The sequence below is a fragment of the Scyliorhinus torazame genome, chromosome 8 (genome assembly GCF_047496885.1).
Source record: "Scyliorhinus torazame isolate Kashiwa2021f chromosome 8, sScyTor2.1, whole genome shotgun sequence".
In the NCBI taxonomy this organism is placed as follows: Eukaryota; Metazoa; Chordata; class Chondrichthyes; order Carcharhiniformes; family Scyliorhinidae; genus Scyliorhinus; species Scyliorhinus torazame.
The window spans coordinates 122871527-122898131 of NC_092714.1; the positions used below are offsets into that span (position 1 = coordinate 122871527).

At 55.6% G+C, this 26605-nt stretch overlaps 1 protein-coding gene across 1 annotated transcript in view; it reads left to right on the forward strand.

The window, feature by feature from the left end:
- LOC140428874 (uncharacterized) overlaps window positions 1-26605 on the forward strand; it is a 216318-nt gene that overhangs the window by 149348 nt on the left and 40365 nt on the right. The window contains exon 7 of the mRNA XM_072515524.1: window positions 25989-26033. Within this exon, the coding sequence (XP_072371625.1) occupies window positions 25989-26033 (45 nt within the window). The remainder of the gene's footprint in view (window positions 1-25988; window positions 26034-26605) is intronic.

A 26605-nucleotide genomic window follows, 5' to 3' on the forward strand; every position in this document is an offset into this window, starting at 1 on the left:
ACAAGTATGCCGTTTTGGATACTGTTGAGGGTGATGACTATGCAAGGAAAAGCAGTGGCAGCCAACTTCATGGTACCATAGGTGAGTGTGCTGCACAGTTGCTCGTGTTCTTGGGGAGGGTTTAAACTAACTTGGTAGGGGTCTGGGATCCTGAGAGAAGTCTCAGCAGGGATAGATGCACAGCCAAAATTAGAGGAGCATCAAGTGAGTCAGGAAGACATAGAGGTCGGGATTCTCCCGTACCCGGCGGGGCGGGGGGGGGTCCCAGCGGGACGGAGTGGCTTGAACCACTCCGGCGTCGGGCCGCCCCAAAGGTGCGGACTCCTCCGCACCTTCAGGGCCTAGGCCCGCCCCAGGGTGGTTTGCGCTCCGCCGGTCGGCGGGATAGGGGCCGGGCGCCATGCCAACCGGCGCCGAAGGGGCTTCACCAGCCGGCGCATGCGCGGGAGCGCCAGCGCGTGCTGGTGTCATCTGCATCGGCCATCACGGAGGACCACAACAGCCGATGCGGAAGGAATAGAGTGCCCCCACGGCACAGGCCCGCCCGCGGATCGGTGGGCCCCGACCGCGGGCCAGGCCACCGTGGGGGCACCCCCTGGGGCAAGATCCCCCTGCGACCCCCCAGGAAGACCGGAGCCCGCCTGTGCCGCCAGGTCCCGCCAGTAAGGGACCTACTCTGATTTACACCGGCGGGACCGGCTACAGGCGGGTGGGACTTTGGCCCACGCGGGCCAGAGAATTCAGGCGGCCCCGGCGCCCATTGTGTCGTGCCGGATCCGCCATTCTCCGAGGCGGGCGGCGCGACTCACGCCTGGCCGGTTTTTGGGGGGCGGGAGAATTGGGCGGATGACGGGATTCACGCCGACCCCCTACGATTCTCCCTCCCAGCGGGCAGTCGGAGAATCCCACCCAGAATGTCTAGACCAGTTAAGTCAGCATGGAGTTTGGCAAGATTGGATGGCATTTATTTTAATGAGAGGAGGCTAACAAACAAGGCAGATGAGTTGAGGGCATGAATTAAAACATGGGGCTATCATGTCATTGCTGTCACTGAGACATGGTGGAGAGGGGGACAGGATTGGGAGCTCAATATTCCAGGATACAGGGGCGAACTTCTCCCCAAACGGCGCGATGTCCGCCGACTGGCGCCCAAAACGGCGCCAATGAGACGGGCATCGCGCTGCCCCAAAGGTGCGGAATGCTCCGCATCTTTGGGGGCCGAGCCCCAACATTGAGGGGCTAGGCCGATGCCGGAGGGATTTCCGCCCCGCCAGCTGGCGGAAACGGCCTTTGTTGCCCCGCCAGCTTGCGCGGAAATGACATCACCGGGCGGCGCATGCGCGGGAGCGTCAGCGGCCGCTGACAGTTTCCCGCGCATGCGCAGTGGAGGGAGTCTCTTCCGCCTCCGCCATGGTGGAGACCGTGGCGAAGGCGGAAGGGAAAGAGTGCCCCCACGGCACAGGCCCGCCGCGGATCGGTGGGCCCCGATCGCGGGCCAGGCCACCGTGGGGGCACCCCCCCGGGGCCAGATCGCCCCGCGCCCCCCCCAGGACCCCGGAGCCTGCCCACGCCGCCTTGTCCCGCCATTCAAAAGGTGGTTTAATCCACGCCGGTGGGACAGGCAATTTATCGGCGGGACCTCGGCCCATCCGGGCCGGAGAATCCAGCGGGGGGGCCCGCCAACCGGCGCGGCCCGATTCCCGCCCCCGCCGAATATCTGGTACCGGAGACTTCGGCAACCGGCGGAAGCGGGATTCACGGCAGCCCCCGGCGATTCTCCAACCCGGCGGGGGGTCGGAGAATGACCCCCAGAATCTTCAGGCAAGATAGGGAAGGAGGTAAAAGAGGAGGGGGTGTCATAATTTTGATCAGGGAATCAATTACAGCAGTAAGGAGGGACGACATCTTCAAAGGCTCTTCAACTGAAGCCATATGGGTAGAACCTGAAAAACAAAAAGGAGCAATCACATTGGTCAGTGTGTTCTATATGTCTCCAAACAGTCGGAGAGAAATAGAAGAGGAGATATGTAGGCAAATTTCAGAGAAGTGTAAAAGTAATAGGATAATGATAGTGGGGGATTTCAACTTCCCCTAATATTAACTGGGGTAGCCATAGTGTGAAAGGCTTAGAGGGAACAGAATTCTTAAAATGCTTAAAATTCTTAAAGGAGAATCTTTTAAGCCAGTACGTAGAAGGATCTACACGAGAAAGGGTGGTCCTGGACTTAATTTTCGGTAACGAAGCTGGGCAGGTCGTTGAAGTAATCAGTGAGGGAGCATTTTGCAGACAGTGATCTGGGGCGTCATTCTCCGACCCCCCGCCGGGTCGGAGAATGGCCGTTGGCCGCCGTGAATCCCGCCCCCGCCCCCGCCGAAGTCTCCGAAGGGAGAAAAGTCGGCGGGGCGTTAATGGCGCCGCTGCCGCGGAGAATGTCACGGGTCTGCGCAAGGCAGCCGATTTTCGGCCTGCCGATATTCTCCCTTCCGGATGGGCCGAAGTCCCGTCGACGTGATGACCGTTCACGTCGACGTGAATCAAACCTCCTTTTCATCGGCGTGACCCGGTGCTCCAGGCTCACGCCGACCAGCGAGGAGGTGAGTGACGGCCTGGGGGGTTGGCTCTGGGCAGGAAATGGCGTGGCCGCAGACTGATTGCCTGAGGAGAGGTGTGTCTCGGCTTGTGTGTGTGTGCGGCGGGGGGGGGGGGGGGGGGGGGGTGGTTAGAGTAGGCTGGGCTCCGGGGGAGTGCCGGGAGGGGGTCCGTGCCGGGGTGGAGGTTGGGGGTTGTGGAGGGGGTCCGTGCCGGGGTGGAGGTTGGGGGGGGGGGGTCCGTGCTGGGGTGGAGGTTGGGGGTTGTGGAGGGGGTCCGTGCCGGGGTGGAGATTGGGGGGGGTCCGTGCTGGGGTGGAGGTTGGGGGTTGTGGAGGGGGTCCGTGCCGGGGTGGAGATTGGGGGGGGTCCGTGCTGGGGTGGAGGTTGGGGGTTGGGGAGGGGGTCCGTGCCGGGGTGGAGGTTGGGGGTTGGGGAGGGGGTCCGTGCCGGGGTGGAGGTTGGGGGGGGGTCCGTGCTGGGGTGAAGGTTGGGGGGGGGTCCGTGCCGGGGTGGAGGTTGGGGGTTGGGGAGGGGGTCCGTGCCGGGGTGGAGGTTGGGGGTTGGGGAGGGGGTCCGTGCCGGGGTGGAGGTTGGGGAGGGGGTCCGTGCCGGGGTGGAGGTTGGGGGTTGGGGAGGGGGTCCGTGCCGGGGTGGAGGTTGGGGGGGGTCCATGCTGGGGTGGAGGTTGGGGGTTGGGGAGGGGGTCCGTGCCGGGGTGGAGGTTGGGGAGGGGGTCCGTGCCGGGGTGGAGGTTGGGGAGGGGGTCCGTGCCGGGGTGGAGGTTGGGGAGATGGTCCGTGCCGGGGTGGAGGTTGGGGGGGGTCCGTGCTGGGGTGGAGGTTGGGGGTTGGGGAGGGGGTCCGTGCCGGGGTGGAGGTTGGGGGGGGGTCCGTGCCGGGGTGGAGGTTGGGGGTTGTGGAGGGGGTCCGTGCCGGGGTGGAGGTTGGGGGGGGGGTCCGTGCCGGGGTGGAGGTTGGGGAGGGGGTCCGTGCCGGGGTGGAGGTTGGGGAGGGGGTCCGTGCCGGGGTGGAGGTTGGGGAGGGGGTCCGTGCCGGGGTGGAGGTTGGGGGGGGGTCCGTGCTGGGGTGGAGGTTGGGGGTTGTGGAGGGGGTCCGTGCCGGGGTGGAGGTTGGGGGGGGGTCCGTGCTGGGTGGAGGTTGGGGGTTGGGGAGGGGGTCCGTGCCGGGGTGGAGTTTGGGGGGGGTCCGTGCTGGGGTGGAGGTTGGGGGCGGGTCCGTGCCGGGGTGGAGGTTGGGGGTTGTGGAGGGGGTCCGTGCCGGGGTGGAGGTTGGGGGGGGGGTCCGTGCCGGGGAGGAGGTTGGGGGTTGGGGAGGGGGTCCGTGCCGGGGTGGAGGTTGGGGGGGGGTCCATGCTGGGGTGGAGGTTGGGGGGGGTCCGTGCCGGGGTGGAGGTTGGGGGTTGGGGAGGGGGTCCGTGCCGGGGTCGAGGTTGGAGGAGGGTCCGTGCTGGGGTGGGTTATGGGGGTTGGGGAGGGGGTCCGTGCCGGGGTGGAGGTTGGGGGGGGGGTCCGTGCTGGGGTGGAGGTTGGGGGTTGGGGAGGGGGTCCGTGCCGGGGTGGAGGTTGGGGGGGGTCCGTGCTGGGGTGGAGGTTGGGGGGGGTCCGTGCCGGGGTGGAGGTTGGGGGTTGTGGAGGGGGTCCCTGCCGGGGTGGAGGTTGGGGGGGGTCCGTGCTGGGGTGGAGGTTGGGGGTTGGGGAGGGGGTCCGTGCCGGGGTGGAGGTTGGGGGTTGGGGAGGGGGTCCGTGCCGGGGTGGATGTTGGGGGTTGGGGAGGGGGTCCGTGCCGGGGTGGGTGTTGGGGAGGGGGTTCGTGCCGGGGTGGAGGTTGGGGGGGTGGGGGGGGTCCGTGCCGGGGTGGGTGATGGGAGGGCAAATGAGTTGGTCCACCTGGCCAGGTGCCAGCCTCCAACAGTTGGACCCATGCGGTCCATGCCACCTGGCTGGGGGGAGGAGGGGATATGGGCAATGATGACATGTCGTCGTTCCCCTCCCCCCCACCAGGCCGTCATTTTTTCAGACCATCCAGCGATGTTGGCCGCCGTGGTGGCAGCCGCTCATGCCTATGTTGCCCTGGATGAGGAGGAGGAGGAGGAGGAGGAGGAGGAGCGTGCCAGAGAGGCGGCGCAGGCTGCCGCAGAGGGGCAGGCGGCAGCCGCCCAGGCTGGAGGGACACCTGACCGACAGGACGAGGAGGGGGAGGAGGACGTCGCGGCCCCAAGGCAACGGAGGCACCCGAGGGCGCCCCGTGTGTACCGGCCCCGGCAGTCATACCAGGACCTCACGGACCGGGAATGCAGGAGGAGACTCCGGATGAGCCGGGAAACCGTGGCACACATCTGCCACCTGCTGGCACACCTGTCACCGCGTGGCACTGGCGGGGGACACCCTCTCCCCGTGTCCGTCAAGGTTACGGTGGCCCTGAACTTTTATGCAACGGGGTCATTCCAGGCACCGAGTGGGGACCTGTCCGGCATATCGCAGACATCGGTGCATCGGTGCATCCGGGCAGTGACAGATGCCCTTTATGCCATGGCGCACCGCTACATCCGCTTCCCCGTGGACCGGGCCAGCCAAGATGCCCGGGCCGTGGGCTTCTCTGCCGTTGCCGGGTTCCCCATGGTCCAGGGCGCGATCGATGGGATGCACGTCGCCGTGCGGCCACCTGCAGATAACAGGGCCGTGTTCACTAATAGGAAGGGGACCTATTCGATGAACGTACAGGTGGTCTGCGACCACCGCATGATGATCCTGCACGTCTGCGCCCGTCACCCAGGCAGTGTACACGACTCATTCGTGTTGTCGCGGTCATTCATCCCCGGCATGTACGAGGGACGCCATCCCCGGCTGAGGGGTTGGTTGCTGGGCGACAGGGGCTACCCATTGCGATCGTGGCTGATGACGCCTATACGGAGGCCACGCAATGAGGCGGAGAACCGCTACAATGATGCCCATGTAGCGACAAGGGGAGTGATCGAGAGGTGCTTTGGCGTGCTGAAGATGCGTTTCAGGTGCCTGGACCTCTCTGGGGGCGCCCTCCAGTATCGGTCAGATAGGGTCGGCCGCATCATTGTGGTGTGCTGCGTCCTGCACAACATAGCCCAGCAGAGGGGCGATGTGCCGCAGGCAGAGGAGGGCGGAGTGGAGGAGCAGCAGGAAGAGGCCCAGTCCTCCCCAGATGAGGGGGATGGGGGCAATGGTCAGGGCAGACGGGGTAGACACAGACGGGTGGCTGTCCACCGTTACCGGCTGGCCCAGCGGGCACGGGACAGACTGATAGACGCCCGCTTCACTGACTAGATGGGCGTGGGAATCGGGTAGTATGGCCACAGACCGCACACCATGACAACAGCCGACCACCCACACCCCCCACCCATCCACCCACCCAGCACCCTCACCCCCCTCCCCAACCCCACACACCCCACCCGCATGCACACCACCCCCCCACTCCCAATTGCCGATCTACCGGCGGCACAACGGTCCGGGCTCACCCAGTTGCGGGTGGACGCGTGTCTATCGCAGGCCATGGAGAATGATGACAACCCGCCTCCGATGAGCTCCTGGCTCTACATCGTTGGACTATGTCTGACCCATGGCCACAGTACCACCATCCACCCGGACCATCCCTGCATGCGGCTGTGACACTGCAGCGCACGGTCCCGTCCTCTGCCCGGGGGATGTTGATGGCGGCCCAGGGGGAAGGGGGCAGACTCACCTGGGGCTGAGGTAAGACCACCCCTCACACACACACTTGCGCTCAACGTACATGACACCCCCGCACACTTTGGACAGAGCACAAAGGCAGCTTCGGTAGGTGTAACATTGACTTTAATAACCAAAGGAGTTCATGCACGTGCCCTAGCGCCTAAAACTCATCTGTGCCCTGCACCCGTGCCAACTTACTCAGTGTCTAATTGTTTGGCCTTACGGGCCCTTTGACTACGTCTACGTGGTTCCCCAGACGGTACAGCAGAACTGGAGGTGGACTCCTGTGATTCCTGCCCTCTGACACTGGATCCCTTTGGCGGCCGTTTCCTGGGGCGTCCTGGCCTAGATGGGCCAGGCTGCGGCCCGGGCGACTGGGATGGCGAGCTGCCAGCCTGTCCTGCCCGTTGCCCACCCGATGCACCTGGGACGGAAGGGGGGGAGTCCGAGGTGTCGCGGTGTACCGGGACCTCCCCTACAGAGGGAGCCGGGACGGACCACACCACCTCCTCCTCCCTCGGGGTGCCCGATGGCCCCCAGGCCTCTACATGGGTGGGGGATGCGAACGGACTGGCCATCCGACGCGCCCCCGACATCTGGCGCTGCCAGTCCTGGAGGCCCGTGCTGGTATCGACAGGGGTCTGCAGGTTTGCAGCCATGGAGCCCAGGGGGTTGTCGAACCCTGTCTGCGACAGTGCGACGCCAGCTCGCACATGGCCACTGGCGCCGATGCCCTCAGCGATGGCCTGCTGAGACTGGGCCATGGCCTGCAGAGACTGGGCCATGGCCTGCAGAGACTGGGCTATGGCCTGCTGAGACTGGGCCATGGCCTGCTGAGACTGGGCTATGGCGTTGAGCGCCTCTGCCATCTGGCGCTGGCACTGGCTCATGGCCTCCTGTGAGAGGGCAGCCATTTCCTGGGCCACAGACGCCGCCTGCACGGAAGGCCCCAGGCCTCGCAAACCGTTCCCCATGTCTGACACCGTCGCACGCATTGCCTCCACCGCGGACGCCACCCGTGCGGTGTCAGCCTGGGTGGCACGCATGACCGGGACCACTCCCAGCTCCTGGACGCGGGTGGACTCCTCCACCTGCGACCGCAGCCGCCGCAAGCCACCCGTCACCCTATTCGCTCGTCTCCGTGTCGGTGGTTGCATCGGATCTATGTGTGGGTGTGGTAACTGCAGGAACCCGGGATCCATCTGGGCGGCAGATGTTCGCTTGGCCTGGGCTGCCCTCCGACCGCCCGGTCCCTCTGCTGCTCCTACCTCCACCTGCTGTACCGGGACGGCTGTGTTGTGCGCACCAGTGAGTGTACCAGACGCCTCATCACGAAAATGCCCAACCGTGGTGAGTGTTTCTGCGATGGTGGAGGGTGTTGGTGACAGCAGTGGCGTTGTGTCGTGCTCTTCGTCCCACTCTGAGTCCATGGCACTTTGGGGTGGGGGTTCGTCTCCACCCATCCACTCTGAGTCACTGTCCGGTATTTCGTCTTCCCGGGTAGGGGTGTCCTGGGTAGTGCTGTCCCGGGTAGTGCTGTCCCGGGTAGTGCTGTCCCGGGTAGTGCTGTCCCGGGTAGTGGTGTCCCGGGTAGGGGTGTCCTGGGTAGTGGTGTCCCGGGTAGGGGTGTCCTGGATAGTGGTGTCCTGGGTAGTGGTGTCCTGGCTCGGATGTGACGGGGGCCTGTGGCTGCCCCCCTCATCGCTGGGTGGTCGCTCCCGCACGTGACGGGGGTTTCGTCTCCCTGTTGCTCCAGGTCTCTCCGTCTCCCGTGGTCTCCGAGGGGCATCCTGCGGGCGTCGCATGCTGGAGAGTTCGGGTCTCTCCGTCTCCCGTGGTCTCCGAGGGGCATCCTGCGGGCGTCGCATGCTGGAGGGTTCGGGTCTCTCCGTCTCCCGTGGTCTCCGAGGGGCATCCTGCGGGCGTCGCATGCTGGAGGGTTCGGGTCTCTCCGTCTCCCGTGGTCTCCGAGGGGCATCCTGCGGGCGTCGCATGCTGGAGGGTTCGGGTCTCTCCGTCTCCCGTGGTCTCCGAGGGGCATCCTGCGGGCGTCGCATGCTGGAGGGTGCGGGTCTCTCCGTCTCCCGTGGTCTCCGAGGGGCATCCTGCGGGCGGTGTGCATCTGCGGGGATGGGTGCCTGGACGTTTGGTCCTGCGATACACAATGAACCATGCATGGTTAGACATCAGGCAGTGATCAGGTGATACGGGAGAGGGGGATATAGGGGAGGGGGGATATGGGGACGGGCTGTTGGTGGCTCACTTGCTCGTGGGGCCCCGACCTCTGCATCAGCAACCTCCCGGTCCTCAGGTCCGCCAGCCAGTTCCAGGGCCCTTTCCTCGTGTACGGTCAGTGGCCTCTCATCAACGGGCCCTCCTCCAGTCCTCACATGCTCCCTATTGTTGTGTGCGCGCTTCTCCTGGGGGGGGGGAAGGGGGTGGTGGCAGGGGTAAAAGGCAACAGTGTTAGGCAGGTATATGAATGCACGCCATCGGTTGCGCGTGCATTGCAGAGGTTAAGGTTAGGGCTGGATTCACTTGGGGATATGGGGGATATGGGGGAGGGGGGATATGGGGGAGGGGGGATATGGGGGATATGGGGGAGGGGGGATATGTGGGAGGGGGGATATGGGGAGGGGGGGATATGGGGAATATGGGGTAGGGGGGATATGGGGGAGGGGGGAATATGGGGGATATGGGGGAGGGGGGGATATGGGGGAGGGGGGATATGGGGGAGGGGGATATGTGGGAGGGGGGGATATGGGGAATATGGGGGAGGGGGGATATGGGGGAGGGGGGAATATGGGGGATATGGGGGAGGGGGGATATGGGGGAGGGGGGATATGGGGGAGGGGGGAATATGGGGGATATGGGGGAGGGGGGATATGTGGGAGGGGGGATATGGGGGAGGGGGGATATGGGGAATATGGGGGAGGGGGGATATGGGGGATATGGGGGAGGGGGGATATGGGGCAGGGGGGAATATGGGGGATATGGGGGAGGGGGGATATGGGGGATATGGGGGAGGGGGGATATGGGGGAGGGGGGATATGGGGGATATGGGGGAGGGGGGATATGGGGGAGGGGGGAATATGGGGGATATGGGGGAGGGGGATATGGGGGATATGGGGGAGGGGGGGATATGGGGGAGGGGGGATATGGGGGATATGGGGGAGGGGGGATATGGGGGAGGGGGGATATGGGGGAGGGGGGAATATGGGGGATATGGGGGAGGGGGGATATGGGGGATATGGGGGAGGGGGGATATGGGGGAGGGGGGATATGGGGGAGGGGGGATATGGGGGAGGGGGGAATATGGGGGATATGGGGGAGGGGGGATATGGGGGATATGGGGGAGGGGGGGATATGGGGGAGGGGGGATATGGGGGATATGGGGGAGGGGGGATATGGGGGAGGGGGGAATATGGGGGATATGGGGGAGGGGGGATATGGGGGATATGGGGGAGGGGGGATATGGGGAGGGGGAATATGGGGGAGGGGGATATGGGGGATATGGGGGAGGGGGGGATATGGGGGAGGGGGGGATATGGGGGAGGGGGGGATATGGGGGAGGGGGGATTTGGGGGAGAGGGGATATGGGGGATATGGGGGACGCTCACCCTGCCTGCTCTGACGAGGTCGTTCACCTTCTTGTGGCACTGGGTGCCTGTCCGTGGTGTTAGGGCCACAGCGGTGACGGCCTCTGCCACCTCCCTCCACAGACGCCGGCTGTGGCGTGGGGCAACTCTGCGGCCGTGCCCGGGATACAGGGCGTCCCTCCTCTGCTCCACCGCATCCAGGAGCGCCTCCACATCGCGTGACTCGAACCTCGGGGCTGAGCGACGGCCAGCCATCAAGTCGGGTGTTGCGGTCGGCTGTTCCGGTCGGGTGGGGGGGAGCTGCGCGGCCTTATGAGCCGTCACGCCGTGCAGCGCGTATGACGCTGCACGGCGTGAACCACTGCGCAAGCGCGGATCCCGTTACGTCGCTGCTAGCCCATTTCGGGCCGCAGACTATCGGCCCATTTTTATGACGTGACGCAAGTGGGATTTGCGCCGTTTTTTGCGCCGATCGGCGGAGTTTCCGCCGATAACGGAGAATTTTGCCCCATAACTCTATTAGATACAAGTTCTAAACTGGAGGAAGGCTGATTTTAATAAGATCAGATATAATTTGGCTAGAGTGGACTGGGAGCGGACACTTTTAGGTTAATCTGTGACAGAACAGTGGGATGCATTCAAGAAGGAAATAGGGAGAGTACAGGGCCAACATGTTCAATCAAGAAAAAGGTTGAGGCCAACAAATCCAGTGAACCCTGAATACCGAGGGATATACAGCATTGGATAAAAAGAAAAAGGAAGACTTATGGCAGATATCGAGGCTCAATACTGCAGAAGCCCTAGAGGCGTATCGAGCGTGCAAGAGGGAAGTAAAAAAGGAAATTAGGAGGGCAAAAAGGGGACATGAAAGGATACTGGCAAAGAAAATAAAAGAAAATCCTAGAGAAATTAAGAGAAGTTTCCAACAAGTCTGTGGTAAAAGCACAGATAACTGTCCTATAAAGTCAGAGGGTTGAAAAGGCATTGGGTTATGAGAGGCCAGAAAGGTACTGGAAATTATTTTTAGGTTTGCAAGATTTTACGCAGTCCTTTGGTTCCTCATCTATCTTGTTTTTTTATTCTTAACATACTCCCCATTGCTGGCCTTGAACAGGTTTTGGAACAGGTCGACAAACTGCCCCCAAGTATCCAGGAAGCCTTCCTCCGACCCTCGGATGGCGTACTTAATCTTCTCCAGGTGGAGAAATTCCGAGAGGTCAGCGAGCCAGTCTGCAGCTTTGGGTGGTGCTGCCGATCGCCAGCCGAGCAGGATTCTCCGCCGTGCGATTAGGGAAGCGAAAGCAAGGGCATTAGCCCCCTTCCCCATGTGTAGTTCTGGTTGCTCCGATACCCCGAAGATTGCCACTATCGGGCATGGCTTCACCCTCACGCCCACACCATTGGACATTGCCTCAGAGAAGGCTATCCAGAACCCATTAAGTTTGGGACAAGCCCAGAACATGTGGGTGTGGTTGGCCGGGCCCCTCTGGCACCGGTCACATTTATCCCCCACTTCCGGGAAGAACCTGTTAATTCGGGTTCTGGTCAGGTGCGCTCGTGCACCACTTTGAGCTGCATTAGGCTGAGTCTTGCGCAGGAGGAGGTGGAGTTAGCCCTGCTCAGTGCCTCGCTCCAGAGTCCCCACCCTACCTCTTTTCCCAGTTCGTCCTCCCATTTTTGTCTGGTCTCGTCCAGTGGTGTTCGTGCTCTGTCCAGTAACTGTCCGCATATTTTCCCACGTAGCTCCCCCTCCTTGTTGCTTGTGCCTATCAGGTCCTCTGGTAGTGTGCTTTCTGTGGCCCTTTGCGGAGGAAGTGTTTTATTTGGAGGTGTCTCATTTCCTGCCCTTTTGCTAGTTTGCTAGTTTCCACTTCCTCGTCAGTTCGTCCAGTGCTGCCAGTCTGTGCCCTACGTAAAAGTCCCCAACCGTCAGTGTGCCCCTGACCCGCCTCCATCTTTTGAAAGTGGTATCTAGCATGGCTGGGGGGAATCTGTGATTGCCGCAGATGGGGGCCATAGGAGACATTTTAGTTAGCCCGAAGTGTTGTCTCAGCTGGGCCCACGTTCTCAGCGTGGCCGCTATCACTGGGTCTGTTGTGTATCTTATTGAGGGGGGTGGGATTGCTGCCCAGAGGCTCGTTCCTTTACAGGGGGCCTCCTCCATCTGTACCCACACATGCCGGGTTTGTGTACCTATCCCCTCACTCTTTCTACCACACAACGCCATGATTAGACTGTCCACATTTTGAAAGAAGGCTTTGGGGAAGAAGATCGGTATGGATCTAAACAGGAAGAGGAACCTCGGCAGTACGTTCATCTTGATCGTCTGCACTCTCCCCGACAGGGAGAGTGGAAGTGAGCCCCACCTTTGTAGGTCCTTTTTTACTTCTTCCACTGGGCTAGTCAGGTTCCACTTGTGGATCTGTGCCCAGTTTCTGGCTATCTGGATCCGCAGGTAATAGAATCTGTTCTGAGCCATTTTAAACGGGAGCCCCTCCAGCTCTGCCCCTCCCCCATTTGGGTTCACTGGGAATGCCTCGCTTTTGCCCATGTTAAGTTTGTAGCCCAAAAAGGTTCCAAACTCTTTCAGGATCTGCAGTATTGCATTCAGTCTCTCCTGTGGCTTTGCGACATAGAGGAGCAGGTCATCTGCATAGAGTGAGACTCTGTGCTCTCTGCCTCCTCTCCGGATGCCCTTCCAGCTTTTCGCATGCCGCAAAAGCCAGGGGTTTGATCGCTAGCGTGAACAAATTGGGGACAGTGGGCAGCCCTGTCTTGTTCCTCTCTGTAGCTGGAAGTATTCAGAGCTGGCGGTGTTACCTCGGACACTCACTTTGGGAGCGTTGTACAGGAGCCTCACCCAGGCGGTGAATCCCGCTCCTAGCCCAAACCGCTCCAGTACCTCGAGGAGGTACTTCCATTCGACTCTGCCCAAAGCCTTTTCTGCGTCCAGGGAGATGATCACCTCTGGTGTTCTTTCCCCAGGGAGGGGGGGGGGAGGGGGGGGGGTCATTATCACATTCAGCAGCCGCCTGATGTTCGCTGTGAGCTGCCTACCCTTGACAAAGCACGTTTGGTCCACTGCGGCCACCTCTGGGACACAGCCCTCCAGCCTTTTGGCCAGGACCTTTGCGAGTATTTTCACGGCCACATTCAGCAATGAAATGGGTCTGTATGCTCCACATTCTGTCGGGTCTTTATCGTTTTTGTGTATCAGTGAAATTGTGGCCTGTGCCCCTTGCCAATGAATCCGCGAACATGTTCCTTAGGTCTGGGGCCAGGACTGGTGCAAATTCTTTGTAGAAGTCCGCCGGGAACCCGTCGGGACCCGGTGTCTTCCCCGCCTGCATGGAGCTGATGTTCTCCCTGATTTCTCTATTGGTGCTCCCAATCACCACTTCTGTCTCCCCCCACAACTGGTAGTTCCAGTCCGTCTAGGAACTGTTTCGTCCCCACACCCCCGTTGGGGGCTCGAAGGTGTACAGTCCCCGTTAGAAGGCCTCAAATGCCCGATTGACCTCCTTTGGTTCAGTTACCAGTCTGCCTCTGCTATCTTTTGTCATGATGTGCAGACACACGCATAATGACATACAGACAAGCAGCTAATGGACACAGAGAACAGGACATGACCAATAAGCAGGCAGGACACTCAGAGGTGGGATCTGACTATAAAAGATACTCCACCTCTTTTCACTGATGAACATCCAGAGAGTCAGTCAAGGGTGTTGTTACAAACTCACACCTCCACCAGGTGGCTAAGAGCTAGTCTGGTTCAGTCAGACAGAGTAACTACACTTAAGCTAGCAGAGAGTCGAACTCATAGAGAACTGTGCTAACTGTGCTATTAGTTCAATAAACCTGATTGAACTAACTTCAAGGTCTGTGTATCTTTCTGATCTAAGCTGCATCCAGTTGAAGCCAGTGTTAGATAGTGTACCTAACATGACATGATACCAGGAGACTACTAATTTAAGGTGGCTTACCTCAGTCCGTTCCGTGACGATCAGCAAATGTATCCCGGCACCATGGAGAAGATTCAGGCTCCTCACCAGCTCAGGACCTCCGGCAATCTCAGTGCCAACTGGCCGATATTCAAGCAAAAGTTTCTGCTGTATGTCGAAGCCTCAGACCTCGAGGGTACGTCTGATGCAAGAAAGATCGCGCATCTCCTCTCAACAGCAGATGATCAAGCCATCGAACTCTTCAACTCGTTTAACTTATACTGAAGGCCAGGACAAGACAAAGTTTCAGACCATCCTGGACAAGTTCGATAGTCACTGTGAAGTGGACACCAATTAAATCTTTGAGTGCTACATGCTCAAACATCGTCTTTAAGGTAAAGATGAATCTTTCAATGCCTTCTTAACTAGCCTCCGCCTGCTAGCGCTGTCCTGTAACTTTGGTGAAATTGCTGACTCCATGATCAGAGACCAAATCGTGTTTGGAGTTCATTCTGATCCTCTGAGAGAGCAGCTCTTAAAAATCAAGCATATGACCCTGCCAGTCACGATTGAAACATGTACAGTGCATGAACACGTAAAAAATCGGTATTCCCAATACAAATCGGCTGAAAATGAGAAACTTGCCTCCCACGAGGCAGTGAGTGTGCAGGCCATCTCCCGGATGCAGCGCCTCAGCATTGAAGACAGCGGCTATCTTGCACGCTTTTCCCGGAGCCCCAAGCATGCGCGATGCGAACGGGATAACAAAGTGGCCGACACCCACACTGCGCAGGTGCAGACGTCTGCTGACCGCACTGCGCATGTGTGACGACGTACACCGCGTCACGACGCCGACGTCATGACGTGCCCGAACTGTGGCAATGCCCACTTAAAGGGACACTGCCCTGCAAGAGACAGGTGATGTCTAAACTGCGGGAAGCCTGGACACTATGCAGCCTTGTGCAGGTCTGCACCACCAGTCAGAGGCCAGTGCTCCCAATTCCAACGACAGCGCATCCAGAATGTGCAACGGCGATTACAGGATTCTGATCCTGGCAGTACCACAGATCCAGAGGACGAGTGCCTGGAGTCTGCCTACCGAGTGAGCATCATTACCACACTTGAACATGCCACACCTAACTCATCTCGCATTCAGTCATCCTCACTGTGGATTCGGAGGATGAAATACGTGCGGTGATGCAGGTCAACCGCTGCTCCATCCAGTTCAAGCTGGACACAGGTGCTTCTGCCAACCTCCTCTCACAGGCAGACTTCAGACGCACCAAGAAGCCCCCCAAGGTCCTTCCAGCAGCCTGCCAGCTCCTGGACTATAACGGTAATGCCATCATGGCACTGGGGTCCTGCCATCTACTCATCTCCAACCGGAGTACCCATGCATGGCTAAGGTTTGAAATTGTCAAGCCGGATAGGGCATCCCTACTGGGCGCGCATGCCTGCAAAAAGCTAAACCTGGTGCAGCGGGGTTATTCAACGATATCCTCCAACGTGTATCTTCAGGCTGGCATTGACGACATCCTCGCTCAGTATCCAGATGTGTTTGATGGGATGGGCACTTTGCCATATCGGTACAAGATCCAACTGCGACCTGATGTCAAGCCAGTGGTCCATGCACCACGCCAGGTCCCGGCTCTGCTGAAGGAGGGCCTGAAGGAACAGCTCAAGGAGCTGCAGCAGCTGGGGATCATTTCCAGGGTAACCGAACCGACTGACTGGGTCAGTCTGGAGACCTGCACATCTGCATTGATCCCAAGGATCTCAACCAGAATATAATGCGTGAACGCTACCCCATCCCGAAGCGGGAGGAACTCACCAGTGAGATGGCACAGTTTTTCACAAAGTTAGATGCGTCACATGGATTCTGGCAAATCCAGCTGGATGAGTCCAGCAGAAGGCTCTGCACCTTCAACACACCGTTTGGCAGGTACTACTATAACCGTATGTCGTTCGGCATCGTCTTGGCATCAGAGATATTTCATCGCATCATGGAGCAGATGATGGAGGGCATCGAAGGGGTTCATGTGTACGTGGACGACATCATATGGTCCACGACCCCTGAGGAGCATGTTTCCCGTCTCCAGCAGGTATTCTGCCGTGTCCACGCCAATGGCCTGAAGCTGAACAGGGCCAAATGTTGCTTTGGCATGTCGACACTCAAGTTCCTAGGAAACCAGATGTCTCAGCAGGGCGTGTGCCCCGACACAGACAAAGTCAAGGTCATCGCAGCCATGAAGGTCCCGGAAGACAAGAAGGTGGTATTGCACTTCCTGGGCATGGTCAATTTTCTGGGCAAGTTCATCCCAAACATGGCCTCACACAACACAGCCCTACGAAACCTAGTGAAGAAGTCCACTGCCATCGAGTGGAAGGTGGCCCATCAGGCAGAGTGGTTGGAGCTGAAAGCCAAGCTCACCACTGCACCCATATTGGCATTTTCCGACCCAGACAGGGAAACAAAAATCTCGACAGATGCGAGCCAGGATGGCATCAGTGCGGTCCTGCTGCAACACGATGACACTTCATCCTGGGCACTGGTTGCCTACACATCAAGGGCAATGACGCCCACCGAACAAAGGTATGCACAAATCGAGAAGAAATGCCTGGGCCTTCTCACTGGCATTCTCAAGTTTCACAACTATGTCTACAGCCTGCCGACATTCACAGTCGAGACGGATCACAGGCCCCTGGTCCACATTATCCACAAGGACCTTAATGACGTGACACCTCGGTTGCAGCGCGTCCTCCTCAAACTCAGAAGGTATGACTTTGACCTGGTCTACACACCTGGCAAGGAGCTCATCATTGCCGATATACTGTCCTGCTCCATCACCGTGCCTAGTGAACCACTGACGTCATCCGGCAAATTGAGTCACAGGTTGAGTCACAGGTGCAGCTGTGTGCTAGCACCCTCCCGGCATCTGATGAGAAGGTGATTCGTGAGGAGACAGCCAAAGACCCCCTGTTGCAGCGTGTGATGCAACACCTAACCAATGGCTGGCAAAAAGGGCAGTGCCCTCAATTTTTCAATGTAAAGGATGACCTGACGGTGGTTGATGGTATCCTCCTCAAACTGGACCGGATTGTAATTCCACACAGTCTCCAGAGCTTGGTGCTCCATCAAATCCATGAGGGCCACCTGGGTGTGGAAAAGTGCAGACGCAGAGCCAGGCAAGCTGTCTTCTGGCCCGGGATCAGCCAGGACATCGCGAACATGGTCCTTAATTGTGCGACCTGTCAATGCTTCCAGCTAGCGCAGAGTAAGGAGACACTTAAGCAGCATGAAATCGAAACCTCTCCATGGTCCAAGGTTGGCATCGACCTCTTTCATGCAAATGGTCGTGATGACGTGTTAATCATTGATTACCTTTTCAATTACCCTGAAGTTGTGAAGCTCTCAGATCTCACATCTCAGACCTTCATCAAGGCCTGTAAGGAGACGTTCTCCAGGCATTGTATCCTAGTCACTATCATGAGTGACAATGGCCCGTGCGTCAGCAGCCATGAATGGTCTCTGTTTGCCCAGTCGTATCAGTTCAAACCCGTCACTTCCAGCCGACACTATCGACAGTCAAACGGAAAAGTTGAGAAAAGGGTGCACAGAGTGAAGCAGCTCATCTGCAAGGCCGTGGATTCTGCGTCTGACATTCACCTTGCGCTGCTTGCGTACAGGGTGACCCCACTGTACACTGGCATGTCGCCGGCTCAACTCCTGATGAACAGGAACCTGCGAACGACACTTCCAGCCATACACGTGCCCAACCTGGATCACCTCCCGGTGTTGCAGAAGGTGCAGCAACTCCGAGACCGGCAAAAACAGGGCTATGATGCTCATGCCACCGATTTGCCCATGGTATCCCCGTCAGACACTGTTTGGGTCAAGATCCCTGATGGAGGCTGGTCAGCTCCAGCTGTCGTTGTTCGACAGGCTGCTCCCCGCTTGTATGTTGTGCGTCTGGCTGATGGTTCTGTTGCGCGACAAAACAGACGGGCACTGCGCAAAGTTGCCTGCCCGCAACCCCATTCTTCTCCGTTTCCTTCTGTTGTTTTTCCACCTCCTGATACCTCGACTCACGAGGCCACCAGTCAGGCTTCAATCCCGCCCATCAAGGCGCTGTCGTCCCCACCACCACCTCTCCGGCGGTCGACCGGGATCAGACGCAAGCCACAGAGACTGAACTTATGAACATTTGTTCTGTTTTCTATGTTCTGTGTGCTCGCATTAGACAGCTGTTTTCACATGTACATATGTTCACATCCACTGCATGTATGCTAATATTGGCCTATTCTTGTAAATACGTTCACATATGTCACACAAACACAAAAAAAAGGGGAGATGTCATGATATGCAGAAACACACATAATGACATACAGACATGCATCTAATGGACACAGAGAACAGGACATGACCAATGAGCAGGCAGGACACTCAGGGGTGGGATCTGACTATAAAAGACACGAGGCACTCACACTCTGCCTCTTTACACTAATGAACATCTAGAGAGTCAGTCAAGGGTGTTATTACAATCTCACACCTCCACCACGTGGCTAAGAGCTAGTCTGGTTCAGTCAGACAGAGTAACCAGAGTTAGCAGAGAGTCGAACTCAGAGAGAACTGCGCTAACTGTGCTATTAGTTCAATAAACCTGATTGAACTAACTTCAAGGTCTGGCGTATCTTTCTGATCTAAGCTGCATCCATTTCCAGCCGGTATTAGACCAGTGTACCTAACACGACATCCTTCATCTGTGCTATTTCCCTCGTGGCTGCCTGCTTTCTCAGCTGGTGAGCCAATAGGGCAGCCAGCCTTGTCTCCGTGTTCGTAGAAGGTCCCCCGTGTCTGGCGGAGTTGGTACACTGCTTTCCTGGTGGATAGCAGGTTAAAGTCCATTTGCAGCTTTTTCCTCTCCACCAGCAACTCTATGTTCAGGGCCTCGGAGTACTTTCTGTCGACTTCCAGGATGGAGTCCACTAGTCGTTGCCTGGCCACCCTCTCTTCCCTATCTCTGCTTGCCTTGTAGGCTATGATCCGTCCTCTAATCACGGCCTTCAGTGTCTCCCAAAACATGGAGGGTGAGACCTCTCCGTTTTGGTTGTTATTAACGTAATCGCCTATGGCCTGTGATATTTTTTGGCAGAAAGCCTTGTCGGCCAGGAGGTCCGTGTCCAGTCTCCACGTGGGGCACTGGGCACGGCCTGTCTCCAACCTCACATCCATGTAGTGTGGAGCGTGGTCGGAGATAACGATCGCAGAGTATTCCGCTCCCGTGATCCCTGAAAGCACCGATTTCCCCACTGCAAAGAAGTCAATACGGGTGTGCACTTGTGAAAAGTATGAGAACCTCCATGGGTCCACTGCCCCCATCTGCTCCATAAAAGCCCCTAGCACACTAGCCATGCCAGTCTTTTTCCCTGTTCTGGGGTTTGGTCGGTCGGTCAGTGGGTCCTGCACGCAGTTAAAGTTGCCCCCCCCATAATCAGTCGATGTGTGTCAATGTCGGGAATTCTGCCATGGTCTTCTTTACGAATTCTGTGTCATTCCAGTTGGGAGCGTGCACATTTACCAGTACGACCGGTGCTCCTTCCAGGACACTGCTGACCATGACGTACCGTCCAACTGAGTCCATAACTGTCTTGGTTTCTGTAAACTTCGTCCTCTTGTTGATTAGTATTGCTACTCCCCTTGCTCTCGCCCTGTAACATGAGTGGGCTGTCTGTCCCACCCAGCACTTCCTTACCAGCAGTCGGTCCTTCTCCCTCAGGTGCATCTCTTGTAGGTAGATTATGTCTGCTTTTAGGCTTCTTAGGTGGGCGAAGACTCTGGATCTTTTCACTGGGCCGTTGAGTCCCCTTACATTCCAGGTAACAAATCTGGTGGGGGGTTTCTGATCTTCCGGCCCTGTGGAATCACCCATACTTACTTATTGGACGAACCCCTGCACTCTGGGGTTTCCCTTTGTTAGGGGGCTGTCCAATATGGCTGCGGTCGCTGCTCTCACCATGAGGCCGGGCCCCAGCGTTCTGGGGTTTCCCTTTGTCCAGGGGGCATCCAACATGGCCGCCAACTATGTGTCCGCCACAAGGATGTGCCCCTGCACTCCGGGGTCTCCCTTCACCATGATGGCCTCCCGAGTGGCTGTTTGTGGTGCCATCTTGGTTCCTCGCCCTGCTCCAGGCCTGCCGAAGCCTGTGTCCGTTCTGTTTCTCTGCCTCAACCTTCCCGTTGCTTCTTTTTTGTTCTGCGCTCCCCCCCGACCCCTCTTCCCTCCTGTGTTCTTCCTTCCCTTCTGTTCTGCCCCCCCCCCCCCCCCCTCCCTTTGTGCCAGGCGCTCTCTTTCCCCTGAGAGGTCGCCACAGCCCTCCTTTCTTTCTGCCTTCTCTTTGCTCCCCTCCCAGCACTTGTCTGGCTCTGGCCCTGCTTTACCCTCCTCCTTCCAGCCCTTATCTCCCCCTCCTGTCTGCTTTTCTCACTCTCGCTGCTCTTCTCCCCCTCATCACATCGAGAGACGAGGCAAGCCCGGAAATGAGGCAGCACAGTCCCGTGTAAAACAGAAAACATATGCATACAGTTTGTGATATTATTGTCTCTGTTTGCGGTCTGTCCTCCGCTCTTTGTTCTGATTCTTTTTTCTGCCCCTACAGCTTTCATTGTTGTTGTTGCGATTGTTCCGCCCCTAGTTTATTTGATTTAACAAACTCGTCAGCCTCCGCTGAGGTGTTAAAATAACGTTCCTTTCCACTGAATGTTACCCAGAGTCTGGCCGGGAATAACATCCCAAATCGCACCCCATTTTTGTAGAGTGCTGATTTTGCTCTGTTGAACTCGGCCCTCTTTTTTACTAGGTCCGCCCCAATGTCTTGGTACCCCCTTATCTTCTTCCCTTCCCACTTTCCCGATTTTGTCTGGCGGGCCCACCTTAGGGTTTTTTCCCATCCTTTTTCACGGCTTCGTGATAATCACTCTGGGCTGCACCCTGGCTTTGGGCCTGGGTCAAAGTGACCTGTGTGCCCTGTCCATTTCTGGGGGGAGTTGGAAATCCCTCCCTCCCCACTAGCTTGCCCAGCATTTGGACGATGCAGCCCATTGGGTCTCTGCCCTCTATCCTCTCTGGCAGACGCACTATTTTAACCTTCTGCCATCTGTACCTGTTTTCCTGGTCCTCAACGTTCTCTCTTAGGCTCCCCTGGGTCGTCACCAACCTTCTCACCTCGGTTTCCAGAGCTACAATCCTGTCGCTCTGGTCCGAGGCAGCCTTCTCCAACTCCAGAATTGTTTTCTCCTGCGCCTCCACCTTTCTTCCCAGGCCTTCTATGGTTCGCAGCATTTTGTTCGTCGACTCCATCATCACCTCATTCATCATCATGTGGAGCGCAGTCCTGATCGCCTCTTCATGGCGTTTCGCTCCCTTTTCAGCACGCTTCTCCGTTCCTCCCCTGTGCAGGGGGGCGGGGGGGGGGGGGAGGGGGATGGTCACCGCGCCCTGTTCCTGCTCCGCTGGTCGGTCCGCCAGCTTTTCCCCTTCCTGGTTCGCCTGAAACTCCGTCTCGCCTGTCTGCACACCCACGGTTCCTGCTCCTTTCTTTCGCTGCTGCTCCTCATGTCACGCCATCCCCTCAGTTTATTATTTCAAGGCATGTTCCTTTTATGCTTCTTTCACCTTTGGCTGGGTTTTGGTGGGCTTTTTTGGCCGAAACTCTCGATAGATTGCCTCTGTTGGGTTCATTTGGAGTGAGAGCCACCTGATGTGCATCCACTCAGCACATCGCCGACACCGGAAAGAGAGAAGGTTTTAAAGCATGCTTTGAGAGTGGTAACTCTCATGTGACAATCATCCGGAGGGATTCTGAGGAGAATTCCACTGACAGTAACTTGGGTACATATTTTAACATTGTCAATCTGTGTGCTTAAAGGGACTTTATGTTAATGATACTATTTTAACTTATGATGCACGTTGTAATCAGTGTTAATCTTGAAATCTGTGTGCATTTATTACATTAAATGGATGGGGAGGGAGTAAAGGAATATTGTATAATCATCCAACCCTTTATGTTTAATAAATGTTTTGTCCTTGTTGTTAAAACTAATTGGAGATCCTGTGACTCTGTTCCTCCACATTTTATAAAATTAAAAGTAAAAGTAATCCTTTGAGCCGGGTTCCATTCTGGGATCTTCCTGTCCAATTATGACATCAGCCTGTATCATTGTGGTAAACCACTGTTACACCTGTATTAGGTGATGTAAGGTAGGACCTGTACTACAGGTTCGCCGGTAGCCCCTGCCTGCTGGCTCCGCCCAGTAGGAGGAGTATAAATATCAGTGTCCTCTATCCAGCAGCCATTTTGCCAGCTGCTGTGGGAGGCCACACATCTTACTGCAATAAAGCCACAGTTGTATCCAACCTGAGTCTTTGTACCATTGATCGTGCATCAATCGTAACAAAAGTGGGGGATCTTGCAGGTTTTCAAAATGTGGAGAAAGGGTAATTGGATGCAGTTGATTAGTAAAATTTGTTGGAATATTTTGAAACATGGAAAACAAGTTACTGGATGTTGAATAATACAATTTGGTCGGGTATTATTGTAAAATTGTAAGATCTGTGAATCATTTTAAAAGGAGTAAGTGGGGTACTGGAGTTCTGGACAAAGAATTGACGTTCCTGGGAGATATATTGCACAGGTTAGAATCCAAAATGGTGTTGGCAATTGCTACCACTTTCCTAAAAAAAGAAGATGTAACTCTGCCTGGATTATAGAGAGTAACCAAGAGTCAGTTAATGGAATTAGCAGATAAATTGGAATTGGGATTAACTGCAGTTGTAAGGAATGCTGAGATTATTGAAATCATAGAGAAGCATTTAGATGTACAAGAGTTGTCAGATAGACCAAGTTCTCCGAAAAGTGAGGCAATTGAACTGCCTAAAATTCAATTACAAAAAGAAATAAACAAAGACTTTAACTAGAGATGCAGGACACGCAAAAAGAAAGGGAAACTATTGATTGAGGTATTATTGATTGATTCTGAAAGAGCACGTTTCGCCTGCACCACTGCTACTGTTTTAAAAGCCAGTTATTTTTCTTGTACCTCCTTTCCAGCTGTAGTTGGTCTTTCATATAGTTCCCAATAACCTTCCCGAATATGTCCACTTTGTTACAATGGAAACACGTCAGCCTCCGAATGTCACTTTTACCGTCAGCGGGTAGACATTCCTGATCATTTTCAACTGTTCCATCTATCCTTGACTACTTGTTTTCTTTCCTCCTTCCACACTCTATCCTACTCTGGTTTAAAAGGATGTCAGAAAAAAGGTTTGGTTCTATGAACCAGTTCGTAATCATTAATGAAATCTGATGCCTGTCTAGCAGTTTTAAATTTTTGTTTCTTTATCTAAAATTAATTTAATTAATTTTGGAAATAGAATTGTTACAGTGGGAATTACAGAGGGAATTATAGTAGCACAGTAGCACAGTGGGTAACACTGTTGCTTCACAGCACCAGGGTCCGAGGTTTGATTCCCGGCTTGGATCACTTCTGTGTGGAGTCTGCTCGTTCTCCTCGTGTCTGCGTGGGTTTTCTCCCGGTGCTCCGGTTTCCTCCCACAAGTTCCAAAACACGTGCTTGTCAGGTGAATTGGATATTCTGAATTGTCCCTCAGTGTACCCGAACTGGCGCTGTAGTGTGGCGACGAGGGGATTTTCGCAGTAATTCATCGCAGTGTTAATGTAAGGGGAGGAAACCGGTGTGTCTGGAGGAAACTCACGCAGACACGGGGTCTCCAAGTGATGAAAAGGACAATTGCACTGTAGACTTAAATGAAACATTATTTTCTGAGTTGGAAACTGGAAATCAGAAGGAAAAGAACCACAAGACTTAAATTATGGCAATATTACCTGGTAACGCTGTTAAAGTTATTTGTCTTTGTGTAGGTTAAATTATGTAATTATATATTATGACATATCCCATAAAATAGAACAGATGGTGAAAATGTATATTCTGAGAATGTAGCGAATTAAGTTAATTGTTTAAATCCAGAGAGAACTACTGAAATCCTTGGCCAGGGAAGCGAATCGCGGCTGATGATTTGTGTAAGTCCCATGTTCAAATTGGATGCATATAGAAAGAGACCTTGATCGCAGTCGTCATTGTCCATAAATTGCATCACTGTTATTTCATTCTTGGGATGTGGGCCTCGCTGGCTGGGTCAGCATTTATTGCCCATCCCTGAGAGCATTTAAGAGTTAAACACATTGCTGTGGATTTGGAGTCACATGTAGACCAGACCGGGTAAGAAATGCAGATTTCCTTCCCTAAAGGGCATGATTGAACCAGATGGCTTTTTACGACAATCAACTATGGTTTCATGGTAATCATTAGACTTTTAATTCCAGATTGTTATTGAATTCAAATTTCACCATCTGTCATGGTGGAATTCAAACCCTGGTCCCCAGAACATTATCCTGGGTCTCTGGATTATTAGCCCAGTGACAATACCATGACACCACTGCCTCCCCAAACGATTATATACTCAAACTTGATGTCACCACATTGCCATATTTTACAAGCTTCTTGGTGTTGGATATCAAACATTGGAGCCATTATTCATATTTTACCAATGGGGTAAGTTACATCAACAGAAATGGGAAGAATGCTGTTTCAGGTCGGAACCTGTTGTATATCGGAGCTGATTTTCTTTGCCACTGATAGTGAATTGGTCTATAAAAAGCCACTCCGATACGCTCACCCACTCACGATGTTGTTAGAATTCTAGAGAAAACAAGCTAACTACCTGTAAGCATTTTATAGGGAATTATTTTACCAGTACCACTGCCACACCTGTGGCAGGTAATGGCAAATGTGTGTTTGCAAGATTTAAATTTTGAAAGTGCAGTCGTTCGTTAATGGGCAAAATTTGAATATTTTTCACATGATTATATGAATGTTCGGAGTCTTCTTCAAACCAACGGTTGACAAATCCTGAACCTCTGTTCATATGCTATCAGCATCTACGTTTAAGGAGTACATGGATGCCCAGGGAGGACTGGGCAGAGAGTACCGGATTGAATTGTTTGTCACAGGCCTATTTTCAATGACACTGGAAACTCAAGACAAAGCAAAAACATTAAACAGGTCAAAAGAGTAAACTCCTTGTAAATGACATCTAGAGACATCAGAGGGATAAATGGCGTATCAATGTACGTGCAATTTTGTAGATGTGATGAAGAAATTTGGCTTAGACAGCTATTCAGCTGAACATTATCATTTTCACAATTGTAACTGAGGGGTTTAATGATTTAGAATTTGTATCAGAATATCTGGACTGTGATTCTCTGAGCCCGAGCCGGGTCAGAGAATCGCCGCTCCGACGCTGGGCCGCCGATTCTCCAGTGACCGGATAATCGGCGTCAATCACGCCGACACGGTCGCCGCGGCGCTGGCCGGGGGCCATTGAAAGCGGCCCCCGCGGCAATTCTCCGCGCTCGACAGGTCGAGTGCTCGCAGAGTCCCACCGGCGCGGTTCACATATGGTCCCACCTGGCGGTACCTTGGCATTCTGGCTGCGGGTGGAGGGGCCGTCCTGGTTGGGGGGGGGGGGGGGGGGGGGGGGGTGGATCCGACTCTGGGGGGGTCTCCACGTACTCCCGTGCGTGGATCCGCGCCAGCCGTGCAGGCCTGGCTTTCGGCGCCGGAGCAGTGCACAGTACTCCAGCCCCGTTTTAGCCCCATGAAATCCGGAAAATAACTGGGCCAGGAGGCCCGTTGATGCCGGCGTACACCACTCCGGTGTTTACGTCGCCGTCAACACTTGGCCGGGATTTTGGAGAATCCCGGCCTTGATTTTTTTTTTTTGTTTGAACTGAATTACATGCAAAAGTTATTTTTGACAACAAAATTTATTTAAGTTTTGACTAAGAATCAATATTGCTTTGAATGTAGGCTGGTGCAGGAACTGTTTGAGATTATGGTCAGGATTGTAAAATTTATGGAACCATTACAATTTTGCGATATATTCTTGAATGAGTTCACATGTGACATAATCTTTGGACATTTAACAAAGTAATGTTACAGACAGGCCATGACTATTGATTGTCTGTCTCATCTGAAATATTGTACTTTCCTTACAGTGAACAGCACTATTGTTAATGTGACAGCTCCGCAGCACACAGCAGGTACTCAGAAATTCTCTGTGAAAATTATAAGAATATACAAAATCTGATTTTGAAACTGTATATTTCAGAATTAGAAATTAAGGGCACGATTCAACTGAAGAAAATCTATGTCAAGTTTCGGACGGGTTTAGCGGAGTGCTTTATGACGGCTGCAGTGCTGAGAAACACCTCACTATTCAACGGCACTTTGCCGTTTTTTTGGGACTTGGGAGTTTCTCTCCGCTGAGGCCCACTTGAGTCATTTCCTGCTGGCGAGCCCAGCTGGAAAGACTCCTCAGAGTTCCGGGCACCATTTTGGAAGTGTGCCCTCATGCTCCCCCCCCCCCCTGTCCCTCCCACCCCCCAACTTCAGTGATGCCTTTGGGAACACACCCTGACTCCCCCTCCATCTAGTAAGCCCTTCTCCCCCCCACCCTGGGTCCGATCCCTGACGGTGTCAACCTGGCACCAGGGCACCCTGGTATTGCCACCCTTGCCACCCTGTCAGTGCCCCCTGGGCACCCTAGCAGTGCCAAGGTGGCACTGTCAGGGTGCCAGGTTGACAGTGCCAAGGGGAGTGCCAGGATGCCGCC